This window comes from Equus przewalskii, chromosome 15, assembly GCF_037783145.1.
Source record: "Equus przewalskii isolate Varuska chromosome 15, EquPr2, whole genome shotgun sequence".
Taxonomy (NCBI): domain Eukaryota; kingdom Metazoa; phylum Chordata; class Mammalia; order Perissodactyla; family Equidae; genus Equus; species Equus przewalskii.
Genome location: NC_091845.1, coordinates 83,634,293 through 83,661,135, shown reverse-complemented (window position 1 = coordinate 83,661,135; position 26,843 = coordinate 83,634,293). Strand labels below are relative to the sequence as shown.

The window sequence follows — 26,843 nt, the reverse complement described above, 5'->3', positions numbered from 1 at the left end:
TCTGAGAGGGGCATCCAGAATGTCCACCATGGTTGCCCACCAAGACAAGCAGTTATGGGAATTAAGGATATCAAGGAAATAGCCAAATTCAGAAAGGGAAGATTTGTGGGGCAGAGGGAATGAAGGTAGACTTTGATGGTGGTTTAAATATTCTTTTTTGATTTTAAAAACAGACAGGCCTGTGGCCCAGGTGATGCAACACCCAGGGCTTCGTCTGTCCCATCTCCTCTAATCCCTGCACCCCATTTAACATGCAGGAGGAACAGAGGCTCAGGAAGCGCAAACACATTGACTAGGATCACAGAGCTGGGAGCAAGAGAGCCGGGGGTGGAACCAGGACCGGGCTGCCTAATATTTATATAGCTTTAGCATTTGCTTGTTATCCAGTTCTCCACAAAGAAGTGTGATTTAAAAGATTTGACTTAAATACTCTATATTGGCCTATTTTAGGAGAGATCCAAACATACGTTTGGCAGGTTCCTGAAAGAACTGGTCCCACCTCAAAGGACTTTGAGTGCATACCTTGGTTTTACTATTCAACTGTGGATGTGGTTAAGGTAAGCCTTAAATCAAATCACGGGTTTTATCCTATCTCATCCTAGAAATTATAATGGAAAGAAGAAGGAGTTTATTTTTGTTTTAAAAAATCTTGGTTCTATGTAAATTTTCTATTAAGTAACCTAAATACTGCTCAGCTTTTAATCCCACGCAGGGTTGCATTTTTCAATAGCAAAATACATTATTATATTATGATTGCTTAGATTTATGATATTTTCCAAAATGTCAGTGTAAATTGGAAAATATATATATAATTATATAATAATATCCTCTTCTTTCTTTCGTTGAATAAGATTTGGGTTACGGAAAACAAAGTATAGAGTTTCAAAATTCTGTAATTAATGAGAAATAAATGCACACATAATTATATAGTTTTTAAAACTGTCGACTCTGGAGTTCCAGTGGATTTGCATTCAACAACAACAACAACAAATTTCCGTCGTGGAATGTATAGGTATTTTGGCCCACTCTCTGCTTGGAACAACAATCTACAGAGACGTTCAATTCAAAACCAAAAGAGGTATAAACAAGCCAGGGCTCCCAGCGGAAGCTGCCGCAGGGCAGAGGCGGGGGAGGATCCAGACCTCTCCACGTCTCTGCCAGCCGACTCCGCTGCCAGGAATTCCAATTAAGACCATAGTTCCGTTTTTTTTATTAAAATTTCAAAAATAGGGCTAAATCCACTGAGGAATGTGTCTAAAACCCTTCCAGGAGTTTGTCGTCCTCTTGACTTCAGCTCCAGTAGTGAGAAGATCATTTTTCTTCAATCGAGTATTTAACATGTCAAACATTTTGTTCCTCACTCTCAGACTTAGAATCCTAATAATTAAAAACACAGGATATGACCTCACTAAAACTAAAACTAGATTCTACTTTTTCTGTTGCTGGGGGACGCCTTTGGCTGTGGGCGCAGTTAACAACCTTGCTCTGCGTCCTCAGGATCTTAACAGCGGACTGATTGGCCCTTTGATCGTATGCCGCAGAGACGCCAAAGCCAGCATAGTGCACCGTGTTCTCCACTTCAAGACCTTTGATGAGAACGAATCCTGGTACTTTGAAGAAAATATCAATACCTATGCTCTAGACCCGAGCCAAGTAGACAGGAATGATGACAGTTTCTTCTTCAGCAACCTCATGCACGGTAATGACCACTAACCGACTCGCCGACAGTGGTTTCGCACAAAAGGAGCAGTTACAGGTTCACGTTTGTCAAACTGCGCAGTTTCGAGAACGCGAGCACGTAGCGCTGTGGTGCACACCGTGTGGACCAGGGGCAGCAAACTTTCTCCACAGAGGGCCGGATAGTGAAGAATTGAGGCTTGTAGGCCATGCTGTCTCCGCCATAAACCGTATTCTCCTCCACCATTGGAGGGCAAAAGCACCCACAGACAGGCTGTCAACAAACAGAGGTGGCTGCGAGCCTCTGAACCTTCATTTATGGAGACTGTGATTTGTGTTTCATGTAATTTTCACGTCAGGAAATAGTTTTCTTTCTTTGATTTCTTTTCAACCAGTTAGAAATGTAAAGACCATTCTTTGCTCGTGGGCCATAGGGAAACGGGCAGTGAGTGGGCTGGACCTGGCCTGCGGGCTGTACATCACTGACAGCAGCCTGGCAAATTCGAATGCCCCTGGAGCCATGCGGGCCCCGCGAAACCAAGAACAGCTGTCATTTCTGGGGGGCCGCACCACACCCCTTTCTAAGTGTTTCACCTAGATGAACGCAGGGAGAGGTGGGCTGGGGCAAACTGGACAGCACCTGGCCCCACCCACTCTTCCTCACCCTGTTACCAAAGGCAGAACTTTTAAAAGCCCCATGCCAGTCAATCCAAATTCTTTTATAGGTGGACTGTGACTAGACACATCCCGTTTATGACCTCCCCTTATCTCGAATTACCATAATGAGACAATTATTCGAGTAAGAAGCTCGTAGACACTCTCACTGAATCAGTCTCTCTCAGTCAAGCTTCTGGCCCCAGTCCTTTCACTGGAGGAAGCTCAGGGAGATGATGGGTAAGCGGTGCTTAACTAAGGCACAGCCAACCATGATCCTTTTCAACTTGTTTCTTTTCCCCCAAGAAATACATGTAAATTTAAAATTAATTTAAGGACTACATCCATTCTACCCATAGTCCTTTAATAAGCCTCACAGAGGGCACAAAGCACCGTGCTGGGCCCTAAGGAGACACAAAGGCCCATAGACCGGGCATCTTCTCTCAAGCTGTGTCCAGTGCAGGGGCGGCAGCCGGGTGCATCGCTACAATACAAGGCTGACTTGAGGGGATGCTGTAACAGAAATATAAGCACAGTGCTGGGTTTAAATTCTTGTTTGGAAGGTCGAGAAAGGCTTCATGAAGAGGAGGAGACATTTGAGCTGAGTATGTAAGGATGCAGAGGAGTCTGTCTAGTAGAAAAGGACAGGAATGACATTCCAGGCAGCTGGAAGAATGTGAGCAAAGTTACACAGCACCTGGAAGGAAAAAGCCAACAGAATTGTGGAAGACCTCGAATACGTTGCTAAGAATTTAAACTTGATCTAAACCAGGGTTTCTCAAGCCTGCCACTATTGATATTTTGGGTCAGGTAACTCTTGTGGGGGCCGTCTTGTGCATTGTAGGATGTTTAGCAGCATCCTGGGCCCCTACCCCCTACATGCCAGTAGCACCTTCCCCATGTTGTGACAACCAAAAATGTCTCCAGGCATTGCCAAATGTCCCCCAGAGGACAAAATCCTTCTGAGAACCACTGTGCTAAAGGCACCACGGGCACTGAGCTGGGGAACCATAGGAATCGATGTGTATTTTAGGCACAACTCTGGCAGTCAGCTAGCTATCTGCGCTCCAAGAATGCTCTGTGGACCAAAAGCACCAGCACCCCATGCAAGCTTGTTGGAAATGCAGAATTTCAGACCTAGTAAATCATAATCTACATTTTAACAAATTCCCAGGCCACACACACATTGAAGTTCGATGGAGAAGTACTGCTCTCAAGCAGGGTCTCCTTGTTTTCTCTCTTACATCTGTGCATCAGCTGAAAGTTAGAGCCCACTGTCCATAGATAAATGGTTATGAATGATGCGTTTGCACCTCTATGTTAACGCATTTTATGCATTTCAAAAGATACACACAAAATAGAAAGTAAAAAGAACTGTGTGTGTGTGTAAATATATATATATATGTATATATATTTTTATTTTAGTATTTTCCTCCTATTCACCACTTGGAAACCACACCTGTAGAGGATTAGGGGAGGGGGTGGACCAGCGACAGATCACAAAGATCTGACTTCAGGCGGTTAAATGGGAACACACGCTCGTAATATTCTAAGCCTCTTGTGATAATTTTAAATATACTTTAAACCAGAGACATATTTAAGTGTCCACCAATTTAAATATCCTTAGATGTAAAATATTCTAGTCCAGCCCCGTTGTGTCAAGACGAAGTCAGTGCTGTGTTTCCTCGGGCAAGAACAACTCTCTAGCATCAGACACATCCATGAACGGATGGCTGGGTCATGTCTAACAGCTTCCTTGGGCTGGCTTTAAAATCCTCATGGCCTCTGAAAACATCCGTGATACTTTCTACAAGGTGTTTTAAAAAACCCGGTTTATTTCAGATCCTTGTTATTCAACATTATTCAACAAATTACTATATTCATAATAAATTGTGTCCCCCCACAGCAATTAACGGAAGACTGTTTGGAAATAACCAGGGCCTGACGTTGCACGTTGGGGATGAAGTGAACTGGTATCTGATCGGCATGGGGAGTGGATTTGACCTGCACACAGTTCACTTCCATGGCCACAGCTTTGACTACACGGTAAGTACCCTGAGCAGCTCCGTTGAGTGACTGTGGTACCTTGTCAACCAGCTGTGGGGCAGCATGGCAAGATAGCAAGGCTGGAAAGGAAATGACCGAGCCATGACTGGGGTTCAGTACGGACAATCTATACCATATCGGGTGCAAGTAAATAGTTATACATTAGCCATATCCCATGGACATTTGATAAATGCTTATGAATACATGAAGTGCATTTCTCACTCTAATCTGATGTCACTCAATAAGAAAATAAGACATCTATTATCATCTTTAGTTTCACCCTTTCTATCCCAAGTTTCGTTTGAAAATTTTCAAGTCCTCAGTAACATAACAGAAAAACACCTTGAACACTCGCAAACATTTTACCACATTTGCTTTCTCTCTATAACATTTGGTTGTCATTGTCATATCTTTCCTAAAATCAGAAGAGACCTGTTTTTTTTTCTTAATCTTTCATAACATTTCATTTTTGAAGAGTCTAGGCAGTTGTGTTGTAGAATGTTCCATGATCTGTGTTGGTTTGATAGTTTCCTCACGATTAGATCTCTGTCAAACATTTTTGGCAAGAACACTGCATAGGTGATATTGTGTCCTTCTCACACATCACATCAAGACGTACATGATGTCAACAGGTGCTGACACTGGTGAGGCTAAGTCTGATAACTATTAAGGTGACGTGTACCATTCTCCCCATTTTAAAAGCATCATCTTCCTCTTGCAATTAACAAGTAATCTGTGAAGTGATCTTTTTTTACATATTTTATTCTCCAACAATTTTTCACATTGTAGTTTTAAAAAAGATCCATTGATGATCCTAGCCTGAATCAATTTTTGTAATGGGGGTTATAGATGGTGGGTTTCTAATTCTGTCATTCCTTTAACATTTGTTAGAGAATTAAATTGTGGAATTGGGTGACAGCTGGCTTTATGGTACCTTTTTTATTATTGTTGTCACTTTTTCTGTTTTATGCATTCTGAGGCTCTTTGTATCTTCTGTCTGAATTGCTTTCCCTCACCCCACCAGTCGTACTTCTTCGCAAATTTTTTTTAATGACCGTTTTTGACTGGCCATCTCTCTAATTTATTATAAGTAGTTTCGTTTTTATCCTTCCCCTTTTCAGTCTCCAAGTTAATGTCATTTATTTACTTACGGAGCATTTTCTTTATTTCCTCATCCTAATCCCTTGTATAAACATTAGTGTACCATTGAGGACCAATTATATTTTATGCATCTGGCATCTCAACATTTAGTCTAACCACTTGACAGAATACAGCCCATCTCCACATTGATACGAGTTTCACACAGAGCTTTCCTGAATTCTAGATGTATTACGTTCAAAGCTCCTTTAAGCACAGGGCCTGTCAGAGAAATACATGAAATGACTGTGCATGATTTGATCTGCACAAACTTTTGTTGCTTTCTTTCCTATCCTTTAATGAACAAATTTGTTACTCATATCTCTTTTTGGCTTAAAAACTACTTTTATTATAGAGAATTTATATAATAAAGCGGACATATAGAATAACACGTAGAATAAAGAATAACATAAGGAACCGCTTTACCCTTCACCCAGGCCCATCAAGATCTTTCTATACTTCCATCTACACAGCTCATATTTTTGAAGGAACACCCTAGATATTAGAATTGTTGGTAAGCTCCTACTGTTTATATTAGACTTGAAAAATTAGAACAAAAGGGAGAGACTTAAAATCTGGTTACAGTTTTTTACGGTACGTTTGATGTTCAGTTCAGTTCAGCAGGTGCCTCTGATAGTCCTAGAACCAGGCCGAGTGTTGTGTGGAGATGAAAGGAAATGAATTATCCCTAGAGGCTACAGCTAATAAATGATTATATTACAAGGTGTCAAATTAAGTGGAATTCGTGGTAACCTTTCCATAATGATAGTGATAGCTAACCTTTATTAAGTACTTCTTATGTGCCAGATACTATGCTGAGTACTGTGCTGGAATTTCTCATTGAACCCTCACAACTTCCCCATCAGATGGGCACTATTTTCTCACGATTTTGTAGGGGAATGAAACGAAGGATTGACAAGATCAAGAACCTTCCTACAACCAGGAAGTAGAAGTAGGAACTGAACCAGCCTCTCACACAGCACCTCACCCTAAGCCTCTTCACAGCACTGCCTGCCTTACGAATGCCCTATTTACCCCCCAGAGCCTGTCCCACCAGCTCTCAGCTCTAGCCGTCAACCCCCTGAACCGTCACCGATGATCACAAGTAGTCTCGCTGTCCCTCGGTGGAATTTAATTATGCCAGCACTGACGTCACCTCTGGGCTTTACCTCCTGGAACTCTCGGCAGGAGAGCAGTCCTCAGGTTACCAACTTGGTCCTGGGACAAGCCAGCCAGTCACCTCCTGTTCCCTCAGGCTACGATCTCCCTCGATGCCAGGGCTCTGGGTATATGTTGTACATTTGCTTGTGCCTCAGACATTGTCAATTCTTAGTTAAAATTGTTTCATGTTGTTCTCTACATTTTCTGCCATCCTAGAAGTGTATCTATGTCACCTGTATTATGATCACCTTAGATGCAAAGTTAATCTGCCCACATAACAGTGACGAGCCCCCGCTGCCTCTGCTGGGAAATGGCCCGGCCTTCCTCCTCTCTGCCTCCCAGTATCTCCAGGGGGTCTCGAGAGCCTGAATTCCTCCTCATCACCTCCAACTCTCTTTTCCTGCGTCTCCACGTCTGCCTTGCCTCTCACCTCCTGTGGCTGGTATTTTCTCTTCTCTGTGCAGTTCCCAAATGGAACATGCCCCCACTTTCTATGATTCCCCTAGACAACCACAAAACCAAGACCGTTGCAGTCACAGAACTTAAGTGAAAGTTTAGTGGTAAACAAGGGTTTTCTAAAAATCAAAACTACACAGGGAAAGCACTGACCATTTGACATGAGACAGCTCTGTCTTCAATTACCACTCCACCATGTGTCACTGGGAACCTCAGGCTCACCTGGTTTTTACTCTCAGCCTCAGGACTTCCTTCTCCGCTTCCTTCCTCTCCAGTCTCTCTTGATATCTCTTCTCTCCTCAAAGGATTCTGGACCCCACCTTGAGCTGCACTCTCCGACCATCCCCCATCCTCCGGATCCCTCCCATTTTATTATGCACAGCGATTCATCTTCCACTTACTCTCTTCCTAATTCATCCAGGCCAGGCCCTGGACCTGCACCTTTCAGGATCAAACCACCCTAGAGAGGAAGTAGTCTCCTAAACATCAGGTTCTCTGCTTCAGAGAGAAACCAGCCATTACGGCCCTCCGTCCTCAGCCCCAGTCCCAAGAAGGCAGACATGGCTGCAGGAGGCAGACGCGCTCCTCTCCTTCCTGTAACCACGCGGTTTCCTGATTAGTTACATCTCAAGAAGTGAGCATCTTCACATCACCAACATCTCTAGTCAGGAATGTTGCAGCTAAAATCTTTGAGATTTGGGAAGCCAAATCTTCTCTGAAATCTAGAGCCTTCTTTTGTATGACATGCTGACAAGGCATCTGACACCGATGCTGACACAGGTATCCTTTTAGAGCGAGGTGTTTCCCTGTGGCCTATCACTGAAATGTCCTGGGACTTGCTCCTCCTCCGAGCCCTCAGTTGTACTCAGAGAAGAGGTGCAACAGCACCGAATGCTTTCTAATTGTTGTCTAACAAAGTCCATTAGAATTGGGGAGTTATAGCAGATGGGAAGATGTGTATGTGACTGATACCTTTTATAAGCTATCTAATGGTGTTTTGTCTCCCTGTCGAGGATTCCGGAATATACCGCTCTGACGTTTATGACCTTCCTCCTGGGGTCTATAAAACTGTAAAAATGTATCCAAGAGATGTTGGAACCTGGTTATTTCATTGCCATGTTGGCCTTCACATTGAGGGTGGAATGGAAAGCACTTACACTGTGATCGAATGAAAAGGTAAGAGCTATTAGTCAGATTAATTAGAAGTGATCGTATTTAAATAAACTCAATGTGTATATAAGGGTATCTGATCCACTGAACATTTACATGATACGACACACCACTCATTCATGCAAAGTTTACTGTTTTGAGGTGACCAAGAAACTTTTGTTTTATTTCTTTATCACACTTAGGTAGCTGTTTCTGATCAGATAAAAGATACTCTAGAATTAAATGTAATTTCCATATTCATATAATATATGCACAAGGATTTGAACAGACAATTCATAGAAGATGAAATACAAATGACCATTGAACCTATAAAGATATCTAACCTTGCCAATAATCAGATCACTTAAAAATTGCATTTCAACAACAGTAAGATAACATTTTGAGTGAGAAAGCTATTAATTTGGCAAAGATTTCTTTTTTCAATGATGGCATCAATAACAGTGTGAGGAGACGGGGGCCTTGCATATGCTTTGGGGGAACTATAACCTATTTCCAAAGCTCTTGAAAGAAATTAAATTGTGATTCTAATATTTTGATTCAGGAATTCTACCTGGAAGTTGATCTCAGAAAATCTTCAACAATGCCAAAAAATATTTATCACCACGTTATTTTATGCTAGTAGAAAACTGAAAACAAGCAAATGATCTATAAGTCTTACCACACTTATCACCTAAAGTATTACTCAACTTTAAAAATTATCCGTTAAGGGGCCGGCCCGGTGGCGCAGTGGTTAAGTTCGCACGTTCCGCTTCTCGGCGGCCCGGGGTTCGCTGGTTCGGATCCCGGGTGCGGACATGGCACTGCTTGGCAGCCATGCTGTGGTAGGCACCCCACGTATAAACTAGAGGAAGATGGGCACGGATGTTAGCTCAGAGCCAGGCTTCCTCAGCAAAAAAAAAGAGGAGGACTGGCAGTAGTTAGCTGAGGGCTAATCTTCCTCCAAAAAAAAAAAAAAAAAATTTATCCGTTAAAATTTTAATGGGAAAATGCTTATAATATAATATTGAGTGATAAAAAAGCAGTTTACGAAATAGTATTTGAAATATTATCCAAATGTTATATGTATGTGTGCATAGAGAGAGAGAGACTGAACAGAAATTTACTGCAATGTTAATGGTGACTCCCTCTAGGTAGTGAAATTATGAGTGAGGTTTGTTTTCTTCTTATACTTTTTCGCTTCTTCCGAGGTTACTGTAAAGTTTAAATTACTTTTAAAATCAGGAAAACTATGGAACGTGTGTATCCTGTGCTGTTTCAGCATGTGCTGTGGAGCTCTCGAGCTCTGTGGACGCGTTCTCCGTGGGCTCCGTGCTGAAGGGGCAGAGCAGCTGGGCGGGGAAGGAGGGTCGCTGTGGATGGTGCCTCACGATCTGCTCCGAATATAAGACTACGTTGCTCACAAAACAAAAAATTATTAGCCCAAAATATAATTTTTACCTACAACGCTCTATTAATACCAATTATAACGTTATTACTAACACAATTATAGTAATTATTACTCTTATTTCTATAATGTTTCACATTCATTCTTAGTAAAAGAGACTTTGGTGTGGTGTCCAAGAAATAAATCCCTCATTTATAGCATTTCTTTCCCAAATAACACAGAACCACACTTTGTTGAGTCTACAGTGTCATCTGTCCATTTGGGAGAGTGACAGCGATGTTGCTGTTTAATAAGGAAACTTTTTGTTGAAAAGCAATTATAGCCATTTTAAAGAGGTTCTTAAGACTTACGTAAACTTTATCTTTTTTCCTTAAAGGTATATAATCATTTAGGTTTAACATTCCAACTTAGAGCTCCATGAAATTTTCTTTCCTACAGCAGACATGTCTCCCTGACATGAACGTTGACAAGTCCGTGAGCTGAAGCTGCTGAACAAGAAAAACTCATGCAGGAACCTAGGAGGGGCTGGTTAAAGACTTTCATTGCAATGGACCAGGAAAACCAGCTTGAAATAAAAGTTTTCTTGGTAAATTTTTTGTGTGAGCTGCCTCCTCTTTCTGTAAACTGTCACTGGAGTAGAGCCTGGAGTGGTGTGACTGGGCTTTTCACAAATGGCGGTGGAGGTAGGCAAAAGGGACAAAGAGAGCAGGTGCAAACTGAAGTCCAGCCCAGTTAGAAAAAGAATATATACAATCCAAGACTTTACCCTAAACTGCCACATTTGCAAACATTAAAAAGATGCACTTCCCATAACATGAGTAAATACGTGAATAAATCCTTAAAATGCAAATCCACATACTATCCTGTGCATTAGGCTTGGAAGACTGCAGGTTAGAGAAGGTATAGGTGCCAGTTTTCTGGAACCGAAAATAAAGACTCATGCTCTGACTTTGTGTCTAGCAATATTAACACTTGGGATATGTTCTGCTACAAGTAACAGAAAAGCTAAGAGGAGATTATCAATGGTGTTTGTCTCCAATCTTAAAAAAAAGTTAGGAGGTAGGTGGCTGCTAGAGTTGGCTCCGCAGCCTGATGATGTGAGGGCCAGTGTCTTTAATGCCATTGGCCTTTCCCTCATGACTGTTGCCTCATGGTTGCAAAGTGGTTGCCACAGCTCCAAATATTACATCCAGGTTGAAGGCAGAGAAGAAGGAAAAAGGAATAGCACTAACCACATCTTCTCCTTTTATCAGGAAAGCAAAAAGTCTTCTGAGGAGCCCCAGCCAACTTCTGCGTATGTCTCACTGGTCAAACCCCTATTATCTGGCTAGTCCTAACTGCAAGGAAGGCTGGAAAGGAGGCTTTGTAGCCTCTATAGTGGAAATAACAGAGAAAAGGGCTTAGAGACATCCCATGGGTTGGCTAACAGTCTCTGCCTTGGACAAGAGGTAATATTTGAAATCAGGAACTGCTTAAACAAAAGGATCCAATGTAAGAATTGAAACCAGTAAGACTTTTCATTCTTTTTACCTTTTAACTTCTTAATTTCATAAGCATGAATATGAATACATGAATTTGTCAATACACGAATACCTGGTATTCATGGAAATCCCTGACATATCATTTCATCCAAGATACTCAAATATGTGTTTCCAGAAGAGGACTTTTAAAAATTAATAGACTAAAAATACTGTTATAACATCAGACAAAATTAACAATACTGTTTCACTCTTTGACACTGAAATTAATAAGGACCTATGAAATATGGATGCAAATAGATCCCCACCCCCACAGAGAAGCGTCCAAACCTGCGAGTTTTAAAGGTGTTGCTGATAAAACTAGAATATTCTTTAAGAAGCTGAGAGACACATTGCTCAAATCTCACCAAGAATAATGCTTAATTCATCTACTTAATCATTTGTTTAAGAACACAATCCTAGAGGATGCGATTCAGAGATGGACAAGAGTCACAGTCTATTAAAATAAACCTTGATTTAGTGGGTCTGTGAAGTGTGATTTGTGAATGGAGTTGAACGGAGAGGTGGCCACGCATTCCTAACAGGGGAGAGTCCCAGGCTGGGAACGCCCCAGTGGGAGTGTCTCCTGCACAGCTACTGGACGGTGGTCTTATTCTAATGATGAGTATCCATCGTTTAAACAGAAATCTCGTTTCTACAAAGAAACCAAAGGAATATGCTTTAGGAATATACACTCTTTCACTCCAATTCTATACTTGCCAAGAAAACTTTGTTCCATAATATGATTTTCTGAGTAGATCTATAAATACATTTTTTTAAATGACCAATAATATACGCCCATCTTCCTTTACTTTTAAATGAATAAATTATATTGATTTACTCTCCAAGTTTGCTGGCGGTCAATCAGCCCTCTAAACCTGGTCATCTCTATGTAAACAGATAAAATGAAAGTTCTGAATTTGCCAGCTGTCAGCCACATGCTGGACAGCATCCTTCTAAAGTGCGGAGAGACTTGGAGGCCCAGCTCAGCACAGTCCGGAGCCCCCTCTCACAGCCTCGGGACCACACCGCCTCTCTGCGTCAGGCAGGCCTGGACTTGAATCTCAGCTACTCCGCTCACTAGCTGTGGGGTCTCAGACAAGGTGTAAATCCCTCTGATCCTTAGTGTCCTCATTTGTAAAATGAAAATAATAATACCTATTTGTGGTGTTTAAAAAAAAAAAACCAGGCTCAAAATGGAGTCACTTATGCTAAGACCCACGTCGCCAAACTGAGGCTTAATACTGAATTTAATTACAGTTTCAGCCTCTCTCAGGAATGAAATCTTAAAACAGTCAGTTAACCTGGTCAGTACTAGTGAGGTCATCTGCCTGACAGACCCCTCCTGTCTCCTAAAGGAAGATGACCTTGCCACAAACAACCCCTTCTTTGCTAATATAACCTCCTTGCGCCTCTCCCTTCTGCCTATAAAAGTTTTTAGCTCTGTATAGCTCCTCAGAGCTCCTTTCTGTCTGCTAGATGGGGTGCTGCCCGGTGCATGAATCATTGAATAAAGCCAATAAGATCTTCAAAAGTTATTCAGTTGAGTTTTCTTTTCTAACTGTTTTGGTAGCAGTGATGGGATCTGAAGGAAACTTCTGACTGCTTTGGGGACAACAAGAAACACAGGCACTGGTACTCAAGAACCCTTTGAGTTCTCTGTCTTTCCACTGTTTCCAAGGGTCGTGGACAAGTTCCTCTTGGTTCTGAGCTTCCCTCTCTTTGCATAGAGCTCCTGATTGGTTTTCCAGTCCAGGGCAAGTCAGCTTGAGCTAGCAGACAGTTCCACCTGGAACCCAAGCCCCTAGCCCTTGGTTCAGCCTGCAATTCCCCATTTGACTGGAATCCCCTCCCTTGGGTTAGTCCCCGGATTCCATGTTGGGAACTGCAGGTGGCTCAGTCTGTAGTTCCCCATTTGACTGGAATCCCACTCTGCAGTCCCCATTTGTTGGGGTCTACGGGTTCAGTCCATTCCCCATCGCTAGTTCCACATTGGCAATTGCTGGTGGTGCACACAAAGCCTTCTTGTGGCCAGTCCCCTGTAACATGTCTTTGGTTACTGCTGGTGTGTTAATATGCACGTGAGGTCAAGGCTATTGCAAGGGGAATCTCGGAAGCCAAAAGCCACAAAATTGGTGGGCACAGGTGGAGCACTAAAAGCTGTCAGAGCACTTAGCACCTACCTCTAAGACTCCTGTGTTAGGTTAAGTTGGTCACAGAATGGGGTAGATTGACACTATGTCACCCACTGATCTCAAGAAAATTTCTATGCAACAAAGTACACTGTAAAACACCACGAAATCCCCAACCAGTGGCACATCCCTCTTAGGTGTTAATTTGTTTCTAAGAGACCCAAGGCTCAGCTAAAGAAATGGGATCTTTAATTTCCAAAGAGTTGAGCACACCATCTGCCAGTACACCTGCTTACTTCATGTCTAAGAACTGTGGTCCTGGACTCTGTAGATGTCTAGGAAAATGGCAAAATCTTACCAAGATAACCTAAAATTACAATGGTCATCATGAGGAATGTTCCAATTAGATAAGATCAATTAAAGAAGTGCACTTGCAAGCAAAGGGTCCCAAATCAAACTAACAGAATGGGACACCTATTTCAACTGGCACGCAGAAGCCTCCAAATGACTTTGAAATTCCAAAATAGCTTCATTGAAAGATTCAGTGCAACAGGCTAATGAAAAATTAAAGACACAAGAGGTACCTGACACGGAAGCTGCTAAACTAACGTGACTCCGACTGCTCCCCTCTGTTCTCCTTGACTTCAGTCCTCATTTTCCTAGTCTTCTGAAATGTCTTTCCACTCGGAAGAAACTACATAACCACAAACAGAAGTCTGCTGAGTTAGTGGCCTTACAGGTACCCCCATACCTACTGTCAAATGAGGGCCCCCATATGGGCCCCTCCCAGGGTTGATGGGACTCTGAGGGATTTTGTGTTAGATTGCTAGGTTATTCCCTTAAACAGCCAAGAGGAGACCAAAACTAAAATTAATGGAAAACCTTGCCAAATTCTGGTAGACACCAGAGCCTTCAGATAGGATCCTGGAGAAACTGGTAGAAGCCAGCGAAGGGCGAGAATTCCCGCCAGAGTCAGCTCTCCCAAATCTCTGTCTGTAGGGCCCGGTCAAGACAGGAAAATAAAATGTCACATGTTCCCTTCATTCCCAAATCCATACCCATTAATTATTGATCCTTTCTCTCCCAGGAACAGCTCTTACCTTCTTGTTCGTCTTGTTTTGTGTTCTAAGAACTTGGCTTGGTAACTGTCAGGCTGGAGACCACAAAATACGGCCCAACAGAAATTTGGTTTGCACCCCATTTGCAGCTAGATATGGCTGGACAGAAACGTGAGTTGAACTCCAGTTGTGGCTAGAGTCTATTGCCAGCCCCCAGAGGAATTGTCTGAGTCTTTCCTTCCTTTGGCTACGTTTGGGAGTAGCTCTGGACCTTCGGAGGATAATGTCTCTTGCACCCCCTTTGGAGTTCTTCTGGAGTCCATGGGGTTGTCTAATACTCGAGGAATATTTACTGTTTGTTTGAAACCTGACAAGAGATTTGAATAGATTTTTTAAGTAGCTCTATGGTCAGAAGTTGGCCAAATTGGAAGCTGACATTCAGAGTCTGACGGGATCTTTATTTTTGGGCCATCTCTTAGTTAAAGGTACCCAGATGGAAAGAAAAACACTCCAAAGCCAGAGCTCTAAATCTAGAACATAGGAATCCTTTTGACTTTCATCTTAGTTGAAGATCTTCTCCTTGACGTAAAGAAGCAAATTGAGGATACTGTAGTTGAATGGTGGTTCAGCCTCTTGATATCAGTTAGGCTGCAACCCAACTCTTTGAAGAATTGAAAGCAGCTGTCCTTATCTTACAAATCTTTGCAAAATCAGAAATGCAGCTCTAGAAACAGCTCAAAGTTCACCTAACCTTTTCACCAATCCAAAAACCTCACCTATTTATCTCAAAAGGCTCAGTAATTTGTAAAAATTCTTGCCTTAGGAAACAAGAGTTCTTAAAGGAACTTGCATTCTCTCCCTATGCTTTAAGATGTAAGTGCTCTACCTGGTCTCCAGGAACTCTTTCTAGGCCATCTCTTTGAAGTGAAAACTTCAGTGAGGTAATTCTCATTTTAAAAAAAAGGAAAGGTTATTTTAGAAATTAGGTGAATAAAAATACTTTTGTCCTCTCCACAGATATGAATAAAAAGCTTTAGCCATGTAACCTTAACTTATCCCATCTTCCAGAAACACAATTTGGATCCAACTACTCTTTTATAAACTAGTAAGTTTTGCATTATCATACCTGTCTTTTGGCTAAAACTTTAAAGTGAAAGCTATAAGATCTCTGTTTGTGTTTGTCTGAAAGCTTGTGTATGTCTGTGTATGTACGTTTGAGATGTGTGATATTTTTCTGCCTCCAGATGGTGTTGCTAAAATTCATTTGTAAAAGAGCTCTAATTAGCTTAAAAACAAGGAAGCACATATATGAATTATGAACTCTTAAAATGGTAGGAAATATAGAAACTAACCCAAGTATTTTTCAAGTTCACATGATCTGATGTAATCTTTGGTAAATGAAAGCTAGTTTAAGTTTGTTGGTTCAATTAAAACAGATATGTCCTAGAGTTGTCAGCGCTGAAAATACTGCAGGCATACGACTTTTTTTCTACCTTGGTTTATCTCTTCAAGTAAGTTCATGTTATCTCTGTTACAAAATTTGTCAGCAAGAAAAATAACTTGGTATGATGAAATTTTCATGAGTAATCTAAACATAATTGTTAAAAACAACTGAATTAAATAGATATAATTGGGATACAAGTTTCTAGGTAAACTTTTCAGCAATAATTATGTTTTATGGTATGTGTACTTAAAAATAACTTCCAAAACCTTTTGGAAACTTCCACCTTTGAGGTTTACTAAGTTAAATGATGGAATCCACTGAATATCCAAATAAGATAAAATAATGAAATATTAATTACCAAACATAGGTTTATCTAGTTTTGCCTTCTTATTACCAAGAAATTTAAGATATTTGGGTCTATTAGTAAACACGTTTCGTGCCACACTGAAAATTTACTATGAGGAAGAACATACTTTGAGAAATTATAAAATGTATTTGTAAGTCTGCCAATCCATGGGATGCTAGTGTAAGAGTCCATAATTGTTTACTTTTTAGTTTTCCCTAGGAATTAAGGATTCTAAGGGTTAAGAATTTGAATCCGTATATGTAATGAAAATTACTTAGAAATAATAGGATGACGAGAAACAACTGTGTATGGAAAGCAGAATAATTGGTTGTTCTAGATTAAGAAAGAGGAAAAAACATAGGAAAAAACTGTAGAAGGTTTGTGGAAAAGGAATTTTGGGAAAGAAGTTTTATGTGTGGTCAAGCTGGCTAAGATTGGAATGAATTTATTTAAGTTTAAGAAAATGAGCTTTCATATCAAAAGTACACTGGTACAAAAACAGAATTTGATTTTCTCCCTGTTAAAAGGGCAGAGTTTTCTTGTCCTTTTTGTCTGCTTCTGGTAACAGATTGTGAAAGTTTCTTTACCTTTTAAGCAATCTGCCTGGACAGTAAAATATTGTGTCTTACCAAAATAATTTACTGCGCTTCATGTTGTCTTTATCAGGTCTTTGATTACTTAGGAAAACCCAATCTTTTCAATGTTAAAAGAGCTAAGTTTTGCTCACCACTATGTAGCCTTTTGTATTTGTCTTTAACAGCTTCCATCATCACTTTGATTAAATGGATATTTTTGACAAACTTCCCAAAAGTCAAACTCTAAATGAAATCTTTTTTACCTCAAACTAACTGAGATTTCCCAGAGGGCCCTTAGAACATCTCAAAAGATTTGTTCTCTTCTTTTTTAAAGATGATGAGATGTTAAAAAAAAATTAGGTTTATTTGGCGTGTTAAATTACATGGGAAGCATTGTCAAATAAACCTTCTTTATGTTGTACTTGTACAGGTATATGTTATAAGTGTTCCAGAAATTGTGTGAAATTTCTAAAGTCTGATATGTCTTGATATACTGTTATCAGTTATAATTCTAGTTGTTATCTTAAAATGTACGTCACAGAAATAACCAAATTTCCTTGTCAAGTCCATTATAATGAACTCTCATCAGATCTTACCAATGGGAATTTTTAAGTCTTTTGTCATTTACAGGCAGTTATTGTTTTACTCTGATGCTTTGCAAAAGTGAGACTCGTAGAAAGGACCCTACCAAGAACACCTGATCACTAACAATGCTGTCAAATTACAAGATGTGGAAACAGCTGCGTATTTTACCATGGAAGAAGGCTCTACCTGATATCTGATCCTGTGCAAATGCTGGAGACCTCCAAATCAAATTGACTAGAAAGAGAAGTAGTTGATATCGAGGTAGATTGCTTCTACCCATGACACCAGATCAAGACTTCATACTTTAACTAAACATGAAACACTTTCTTTTTCTCATTCTCTCCTTCACTCTGGCATTGGTCTGGAAAGATAACACCATCACCTGTATCTCCCAGGCCATTGCTAATGGGTTGGGGGTGGGAGGTTAACTTTTAAGAGGCTGGATTTGTCATCAAAAACTCAGACCTACTCCTGATGCTAGAAAACCTCTGGTCCTCCCTAAGACCAATTTTCTTCTATTCCCAACGTCACCATAAACTACAACTGACCTCCCTTAGAAGTCACTTACAGAATCTGACTTTTATGGGCAGAACATCCAGTGCCTTGTTTTTACTTTTCTCTGATTATAACTGTACTTGCCTAATTAGACACAAATACCTACACCACTTGTAGTACATTTGCACCCCCACGTTCTTCTTTTTTAAATATTGGCACCTGAGCTAACATCTGTTGCAAATCTTATCTTTTTTTTCTCCTCCTTCTCCCCAAAGCTCCCCAGTACATAGTTGTTTAATCTAGTTGTAGATCCTTCTGGCTCTGCTGTGTGAGACGCCACCTCAGCATGGCTTGATGAGTGGTGCTAGGTCCACTCCCAGGATACAAACTGGTGAAACTCTGGGTCACCAAAACAGGGGCGAACTTAACCACTCGGCCATGGGGCCGGCTCCCACCTGCATGTTCTTATGATTATCTAAATCAGATTTGCCCCAATCGTGAAAAGATCTCACAACACCATCCATCTTTGCAAGGAATTTAGTACAACTATTTATTTCAGACTAGAAGAGCTACTTCTGGAATGGGCTGAAAAATCTGACCCCTGGTTTGAATGAGCAAATTCAACAGTCTCTGGGAATGAATCCATTAACAGTGCCACCTTAACAGGAGTGGTTTTTGCCCTGACAGGATTCATCTTTGTCTGTGGTGGTCATTCTCCTTGGGCCTATGAGCGCCTAGATGGCTAGCACAAAACTGTGCAATGCCTCTTAGTTATCTAACTGTCCACAAGCATGAGATACCTCACTGGTCACCTCCCCTGAAGTTACATTGAGTTAAAAGGGACCTGCCAGGAGGCAGTCATGATTTAGGATTTGCTTCCTTTGGCAGGTCCCTACTTCCCTGGCTAGGAATAAGTGTGAATGAGGCTACAATCAGGAACCCCTCCTTAACTCTTGAAGATACCGCAGAATCTGCTCTAAATCAATAGCTGGTCAACAAAAATCTTCAGACTCTCTGGCCAAGGTTATTCTTGTTAATAAGATAGTCCTTGATTATCCTTAAGCTGATCGAGGAGGTGTCTGCACTATGGCCAACACCACCTATTGTACCTGGATTAACACTTCTGGGGAAGTTGAAAGTCAGCTATGTAAGATCACTGAACTTGGCGTAAGAAAGTGACTCCTCCAACAGAATCTTTCTTTGACTTATTTGACTTTGATTGGCTTGGGTCCTGGGAACATGGCTCCGAAGTGCACTCCCAACATTGGGAATTATCCTGCTCATAATAATCATTGCAGTCTCCCCAGTGCACCATATTCTCTCAAAAGCTTTAAATGCATGCTCACAGCTGCTAACCACAAGCAAATAATCTCCCTAAGACTGAAACATCAGAAAGGGAATAAAGAAAATGACTGACTTAAAAAATGTGAACCTGAGGTTATGACCTGAGAATTCTACAGAGATTTGGCAAAAAGACACCATGACCTGTAAATAGCACAAAGAGGATCAGCAAAAACTGCAAGAACTTCAGAGCAATAGCTGGAAATGACACTAATGCCTTAAATTTTGATCACGTCTCTCAGTTAAGATGTGATCAAAAGGGGGAAAACTGTTTAAAAAAGAAAAAAAAGGCATAGGCCCAAAATGGAGTCACTTGTGCTAAGCTCCACATCACCAAACCAAAACCTAATGCTTAATTATAGTTTTGGCCTCTCCCAGCAATGGAAACTTAAAACAGTCAATCTGGAATTACCCAGTCAGCACTAATGATGTAATCTGCCAATAGACCCCTGCCGTCCCCTAAAGGAAGCTGACCTTGCCACAACCAATCCATTCTTTGCCAGCATAACCACCTTGTCCTGCTCCCTTCTTCTTATAAAAGTCTTTCATTTTGTACAGTTCTTTGCAGCTCCTTTCTACCTGCTAGATAGGATGCTATCTGATTCATGAATCATTAATTAAAGCTGATCAGATCTTCAAAATTTACTCAGTTAAGTTTTGTTTTTTAACAGTGGTATTCTGTAGGCAAAATAATGGCCCACAAAGATGTCCGCATCCTCATCCTGGGCACCTGTGAGTACTTTATCTTACATGGCAAAGGGGAATTAAGGTTGCAGATGGAATTAAGGTTGCTAATCAGCTAATCTTAAAATAGGGAGATTATCCAGGATTCTCATGGTGGGTCCTTAATAGTAGAAAAGGAAGCAGAAGAACAGGTCAGAGTGATGCAACGTGAGAAGGACTCAACCTGCCATCCTGGCTTTGAAGAGGGGAGGGGGTCATGAGCCAACAACTGTGGGCAGCCCCTACAAACTGGAACGGGTCAGGAAATGGGTACTCCCCTAGGGCCTCCAAAAAGGGACACAGCCCCACTGACGCCTTGATTTTAGCCCAGTGACACACGTGTCAGATGTCTGACATACAGAACTATAAGATAATCAATTTCTGTTGTTTTAACCCACTAAGTTTGTGGCAATTTATTACAGCAACAATAAAAAACTAATACATCTATCTAATTGGTTGTTGTGAGGATTAAAAGAAACAGAACTCTTTTTTTCCCCAAATAATTTTGTTAAGACCATAATGGTTTATAATATTCAGTAATGGAATACTACTCAGCCATAAAAAAGAAACGGAATTCTTAAAGCCCTTGGCACTCTGCTGGCATGTAGCAATCATCTGATAAATGTTAGTGACTGATTGCAGTTAAGATGTATGCGTGTTTCAGTGTTTATTAAGCCAGGTGCCAAGCATTATGCTTAGCGCTTGGGATTCAATATAAAACAAGGCAGAGTCATTGGCCCCAAGGAGGCCCAGTCAAATTGATGAGATGGTCACAGAAACAGATAATTCTCATATAAAATATACATTAATCATATTTTTAATTTTCAATATTTTATGATGCTTTGACATCTTTGGGGGGCCCTGCTAGCTGGGGAGAGAGTGCCTCTTCCAGAGCTAGTCAATTCCTAGAAATAGTGAACAACTTGCTAGTGAGCCAGACTTCCATATTCAAACCAACCAATCCCAAGTCCACGTTCGCAACAAGCTCCTTTATCTAACCCTCACGCGTCAAGCCGATGTTTCCCATGCCCTACATCCACCAGAGCCAAGCACCAGACAGCTAGAGACAGTCCCCAGGCCCCCAAGGCCGCTGGAATTATTCAAACTAGTCAGTTCTGAGCTGCTTACTCAGCCTTGCCTTCCCTTTCCCACAGAAACCCCAACAAAGCCTGTGGCTCTGCTTCCCCCTGGTTCTGCCTGCCGAAGAACTCGGGGACCTCCCCATGTGGCCCTGCGTGATGTGTGCCTCTCATTTCTAGGGGAACTGTGAGTAGCAATAAACTTTTCCTTCAATGGCATTGGCCTCTTTATGCCATCACTCAGTCACCTTTTATAAATTAAGACCCGGGCACAAAGCAATGTTTTAAGCGTCATGCAGAGTGTATTCCCCCAGCACAGAATAGAGGCAAGAAGGAATGAGATAGGGTACAGCAAGGGAGGACGACATTTCAAGAAAGTCACACATTGAAGTTCAAATATAGTCAAGCCTTGCGAATAACCTATTCCTTAATCTTTCATAAAAATAATTCTAGTGTTGTGGTCCTCTTTCACTGTTAAATCATATGCTTTGATTTCTACATCATTCAAGGTAGTAGAGAACAAGAATGAAGGAGTAATTGAAATCCTTATGCCATTAAAAAAAAATTCCCCTTTCCCATAGTACTGTAGACACCGACACCATCACGGCTTTCGCTGGATTAGAGGCTGGGCTTTCTCTCTTTCCCTGCCTGTGACCCCTCCACACTCCAGGAGAGGATGAACAGGGCCCTGACCCACTGATGGGCAGCCAAAGAGGATGGAGTGACCAAAGAGCTATCCGCACGATCATCCCCTGAACAGCCACGGACTGACCAACAGAGGAGAAGAGGGTCAGCCAGACTCACAGGGCGCTGGCTCCAGGCAGGGCGCTCAGCACCAACGCGCTGTACGTGACCACACTCGCTGACGAAATTCCAGAGTTACACAATTTCCTGTAAAAAGCACAGCGCAGGGCAGTCTGACTGGTCATGGACAGAAATGACCTGCTATTTTATAGTTAGCGTCTTCTGCTGTTGCAAGGTGAGGGGCTGTCCTTGGCGGTTTGTTTCTTAGTAATTGTGATGTCATGGAGTGGAAGGTAAGAGCCAGTTCTAGACAAGATCGATGAGAAAGAAACTAGAGGGTAGAAGCAGGAGTGGTAGAGCAAGAAGAGACTGCATCTTGCCAGACAGAAATAAGCCGAAGTGATGTTCTGTGAAGACTGCTTCCTTGATTTTAGCCATCAGCAGCCCCAGAATCTTGACTGCTAAATGCAGGCGAGACTCATCTCGTCCAGAAATCTTTAAGATGACAAGAAAAGAAATTGAGGAAAATTATTAAAACTTGTGCCACGTAACTCTACTCAGGCTACTAAACAGCAAACGTAGGCATACGGTAATTATTTATAACGAACTACAAAAGCATAGCCTGAGGTTCTGAGATAAAAACCTTCTGACAGGCACAGCTGGAGGACAGCCTGCTTGTTCCTGTCTAGAGTCCTCTCTTCTCCTCTTTCTTGCAATGCTCTAAGTCTGCTGAGCCTTTGCTGGTGGGCCCGCTGCTTCGCATGACGTATGACACCCGTCTATGCTGTCATAATGCATTTCTCGAGTGTGGAAATTCTCAGTTGCAACATTATTCAAAGTCCACTTTTATAAACCAACTCTGGAGTCACTGTAGTGAAATTCCCAGTGTTAAGCAACTCTGTCAATGGCTGGCCACTTATTAGCCCCCAGTGGCTTCTCCCTCTTGTTTAGACTGTCCTGAGGCTCAGAGCCTTCTCCCGACTTCCTGCCGCTCAGCAGCTACATGCCCTTTCATGGGAGGACTGACTCTCACCAAACAGCACAGAAATATGGACCTCTTGACCCTGTCTGCGTTACACCACAAAGCATTCCCACGTGCTGGTCGGGGGTGTTCCCGTTTAACCATTTCATTTCGCCGCCAGAGTGAGGGGCGCTACAAGTACGTCCTGGAGCCCTCAGCTCAGTAACTCTCTGAGCAGTGTTTTGGGATAGAATTTTCTGGAAGAAGTGACTCCAGGGAATGGTCCTGTGCTCTGATCACTGTCCTTCCACCCCACAGGGCTCAGTAGGAGCATGGAGTAGGGAATGAGAAAGAAGGAAATGCCAGGAAAGCTACTGGCTCGCATAGTGGCTTCCTGCCAGTTTGAACAAAAGCTCCCCTCTGGGAGAACGGGCTGCTCAAAGATGCTCCTCTGTGGGGACCATTTGGGAAAAGGAGCCCTCTGGACACCAATTTTTAAAAGGAGCAGCACCTTGCCCTGGCACAGTGTTTGGCCCGTGGAGTCTGGGCAAGATATTAGCCCCACACAGGTCCTCTCAGTGGGCATGAGGGCACAGTCATTTAAGAAGGCTCGAGAAGTTCTTGGGACTTCCTGGGGGCTGTAGCTGTCAATTTTCTGTAGCAGGACAATTAGTAAAGATCATTACCAGCTGGTGAGAAGAGCGTCTCCCCTATGTGCCTTAACATGGACCATTTCATTAGGCTGGACAGCAGCCCTCTGAGACTGAGATTTTACGGATGAGGAAACTGAGGCAGGGGTTAGGTTGTGGCGCCGTCAGGTTCAGATCTTCCTGCTGCAGTTTCCGGAGGACTCATTAGTGTCCTTCCCGGCTGACGTTTCCCCGCGGCACACTGCTAACACTGCGTACTTCGCGCTTCGTCGTCTATCGTTGGTCTCTACCCCGTGGCCTGGGAGCTGAGGAAGGCAGGCTTCCTGTCTGCTTTGTCCACTGCTGCGTCCCCAAGTGCGAGAACAGGGGCTGGCACGCTTGGGCTCTCTCAGCAGTGCTCACTGAGTGAATGGGCTGCTCAAGGGCAGGGTGCCTGCTCCTGGACCAGTCTATTTCCATACACTACTTTCGGCAAATACTTACAGAATGTGTTCAGGTATTCTAGAGAAAAAGGTTACATTAGCACAAAACGTGCACCATTATCATCAGGTTTTCTTCCGCTCTAAAAAGCTACGTCGTGACTAAAGACAAGGTTTTAATAAATAACATTTTACCCTAAAATTCACATCCACATCAAAGAGAGAAATCCCAGATCAACAACTAGGGCACTTTCTGTTCACTAAGACCAACCTTTGCCTTTGAAGACAGTTTTATTTATGTCCAATTTCTTTGATGATTAAAACATAATTATCGAGAAAGGAAAGTCTCTTCAATAAATGGTGTTGGGAAAATTGGACAGCTACACGCAAAAGAATGAAACTAAACTGTTATCTTATACCATAAATAAAAATTAACTCAAAATGGCTTAAAACTTGAATATAAGGCCTGAAACCATAAAACTCCAAGAAGAAAACATACGCAGTATGCTCTTTGACAGCAGTCTTAGCAGCATCTTTTTTTTCTTTTTCTTATTTTGCTGAGGAAGATTTGCGCTGAACTAACGTCCGTTGTTAATCTTCCTCTTTTTTTTCTTTGCTTGAGGAAGATTAGCCCTGGGCTAACACCTGTGCCCATCTTCCTCTACTTTTTTTTTATATGTAGGTCACCACCACAGCATGGCTGAGAAGTGGTGTAGGTCCATGCCCAGGATCCGAACCTGTGGACCTGGGCTGCCAAAGCAGAGTGCACCAAACTTAACCACTGCACCATGGGCCGGCCCCAGCAGTATCTTTTTGAACATGTCTCCTCAGGCAAGGGACACAAACGCAAAAGTAAACAAATGGGACTACATCAAACTAAAAACCTTCTGCACAGCAAAAGAAACCATCAACAAAATGAAAAGACAAATTAATGAATGGGAGAAGATATTTGCATGTATGGTTACACATTCAATACAAGGTTAATATCCAAAATACATAAAGAATTCATAAACTAACGACAATGACAAAAAAAAAACAAGTAAAAGAGGGACAGAGAATCTGAACAGACATTTTTCCAAAGAAAATTTACAAGTGGCCAACAGGCACATGATAAGATGTTCAACATCACTAATTATTAGGGAAATGCAAACCAAAACTACAATGAGATATCACCTCATGCCTGGCAGAATGGATATTATTTAAAAAAAAAACGAGAAATAAGTAATGGAGAGGCTGTGGAGAAAAGGGGACCCTTGTACACTGCTGGTGGGAATGCAAATTGATACAGCTGCTATGGAAAACAGTATGGAGGTTGCTAAAATAATTAAAAATAGAGCTACCATATGATTTAGCTATTCTGGGTACTTATCCAAAGAATACAAAAACATTAATTTGAAAAGACATATGCACCTCTATGTTCATTTCAGCATTATTTACAATAGCTAAGACATGGAATCAACCTAAGTTACCATCAATGGATGTATGGATGAGGAAGATGTGGCGTGTATTTACAACGGAATACTACTCAACTATAAAAAAGATGAAATCTTGTCATTCATGATAACATGGATGGAACACGAGGGTATTATGCTAAGTGAAATAATTTAGATGGAGAAAGAAAAATGCTGTATGATTTCACTCAGATGTGGAAGATCAAAAACAACAAGAACGAGCACACATATAAACACATATAACAGATTGGTGATTACCAGGAGAAGTGGGGTGGCTGACAGAAGGCAAAATGGGTAAAGGGGTATTGGTAAGTGATGCATGGAAACTAGAGTGGGTGGTGAATACAATGTAATGTATCCAGATGATGAATTATAATGATGTACACCTGAAATCTCTATGATTTTATAAACCAATGTTACCTCAATAAGAATAAAAATAAAACGAATTATCAACCCCTATTATGCTCTGCTAGTTATTTACATACAGCAATCCAGAATAATCTGGTAAATTTTCTATGCAGATATGTTCAGAGCTTACAAAATAGATAAATCCTTCAAAATAAAATTTTTATTTTGGTGTACTTGTGTTTGGCATGCTAAATATCACGTGTTGCATCTTAAAGTTGCAATTAAGTATTTTTAGGCTTTTCAAAAGTAAAGAGCTACAAGTTTTTATTCATTTTGCATAATCTTCATTCTGATTTATTACAGTTCACTGTGTGCAGGGCACTCTGCTGTGGCATATTGTTGGAGAAACAAAGAAAGCATTTAGGGCTGATCTCTGCCCTCCTGGAATTTGTACAATGAATGGACGAAGGCACAGAGTTATGCACACTCTAGTGCCTCCAACAATAACTGTTGACTTTTTATTTGTAATCGGAGAAGCCTGGCAAGCGAAAACTAGTCTTTTTCTGGGTTTACGAGAACAGAACCGGAGTGGAAAATGTTATTTACTTCAAGGAAACAATTTATTCTTGCGAAACATTAAATTTGTCAATCAAGCAAATAAAGGAAGAAAGCCTTATTTATAAAATTGCCTGCTTCTGATTTCATTCCATTGCTTCTAAGGCTCCAAGAGGAAAAAAAAAATGAAGACTTTTTTGCTTGGTATTTTTCTTTTATGTTGTAACTCAGCCTGGGCGAAAAATAAGCATTATTACATTGGAATTATTGAAACAACTTGGAACTATGCCTCTGACAGTGGGGAAAAGAAACTCATTTCAGTTGACACGTAAGTCACTATTTTTCTTGTTTATAGACCAACTTTATAAATTATCAATTTAAAAAATAAAGCCTATAAGATAAAATGTTTCTTTGTTGTATACAAAAACTGCAAAACGTGGACTTGAAACCCAAGGCACTTTAGTAAACCTCCCCCAAATTCCCGGGTTTTGTTTGTGTCTCGGAGAGGCTGCCCTGCTCCTTTCCCCGAGCTCCTGGGAGCTGTGCCGGCTTCCATTACCTCTCCTCTTGCTATTGCATCTCCCACCAGGGTTCAGTCTTTCTGTCTGTTTATGCAGAAGTTTTTAAATTTAAAGAATGTATAAAATGTTGCATTTATTCTACCATTTACTGATTAATAGTGGTAAGGATAAAAAGTTTTTTAATCCTTTGACACATCTTTTATAGAAAGCAAAT

The 26,843-nt window shown here is 41.4% G+C and overlaps 2 protein-coding genes and 1 long non-coding RNA gene across 10 annotated transcripts in view; 2 read left to right on the top strand and 1 right to left on the bottom strand.

Moving 5' to 3' along the window:
- The window catches only part of LOC103555170 (ceruloplasmin-like), a 28,503-nt gene extending 18,227 nt beyond the window's left edge, over window positions 1–10,276 (top strand). Inside the window, exons 15-19 of one of the 3 annotated variants that reach the window (XM_070576292.1) lie at window positions 451–557; window positions 1,498–1,699; window positions 4,238–4,377; window positions 8,145–8,307; window positions 10,062–10,276. In XM_070576292.1, the coding sequence (XP_070432393.1) occupies window positions 451–557; window positions 1,498–1,699; window positions 4,238–4,377; window positions 8,145–8,303 (608 nt within the window). In that variant the 3' untranslated portion in view covers window positions 8,304–8,307; window positions 10,062–10,276. Of the gene's footprint in view, window positions 1–450; window positions 558–1,497; window positions 1,700–4,237; window positions 4,378–8,144; window positions 8,308–10,061 lie in introns of those variants that run through there. The other 2 variants (XM_008526549.2, XR_011527208.1) reach the window with 2 other exon arrangements.
- A 1,386-nt stretch (window positions 10,277–11,662) lies between these two features.
- LOC139076019 (uncharacterized) lies at window positions 11,663–21,798 on the bottom strand. Its single transcript, XR_011527220.1, has 3 exons — window positions 14,435–21,798; window positions 13,919–14,028; window positions 11,663–11,857 (listed from the first exon to the last, which is right to left on the bottom strand). It is a non-coding gene; the product is annotated as an uncharacterized lncRNA (long non-coding RNA).
- A 4,118-nt stretch (window positions 21,799–25,916) lies between these two features.
- CP (ceruloplasmin) overlaps window positions 25,917–26,843 on the top strand; it is a 60,430-nt gene continuing 59,503 nt past the window's right edge. For all 6 annotated transcript variants that reach the window (XR_011527207.1, XR_011527206.1, XM_070576290.1 and 3 more), the window contains exon 1: window positions 25,917–26,436. Coding sequence is in view for 4 of the 6 variants with exons in the window: in XM_070576290.1 (XP_070432391.1) it covers window positions 26,294–26,436 (143 nt within the window). In the remaining 2 variants the exon portion in view is untranslated. The remainder of the gene's footprint in view (window positions 26,437–26,843) is intronic.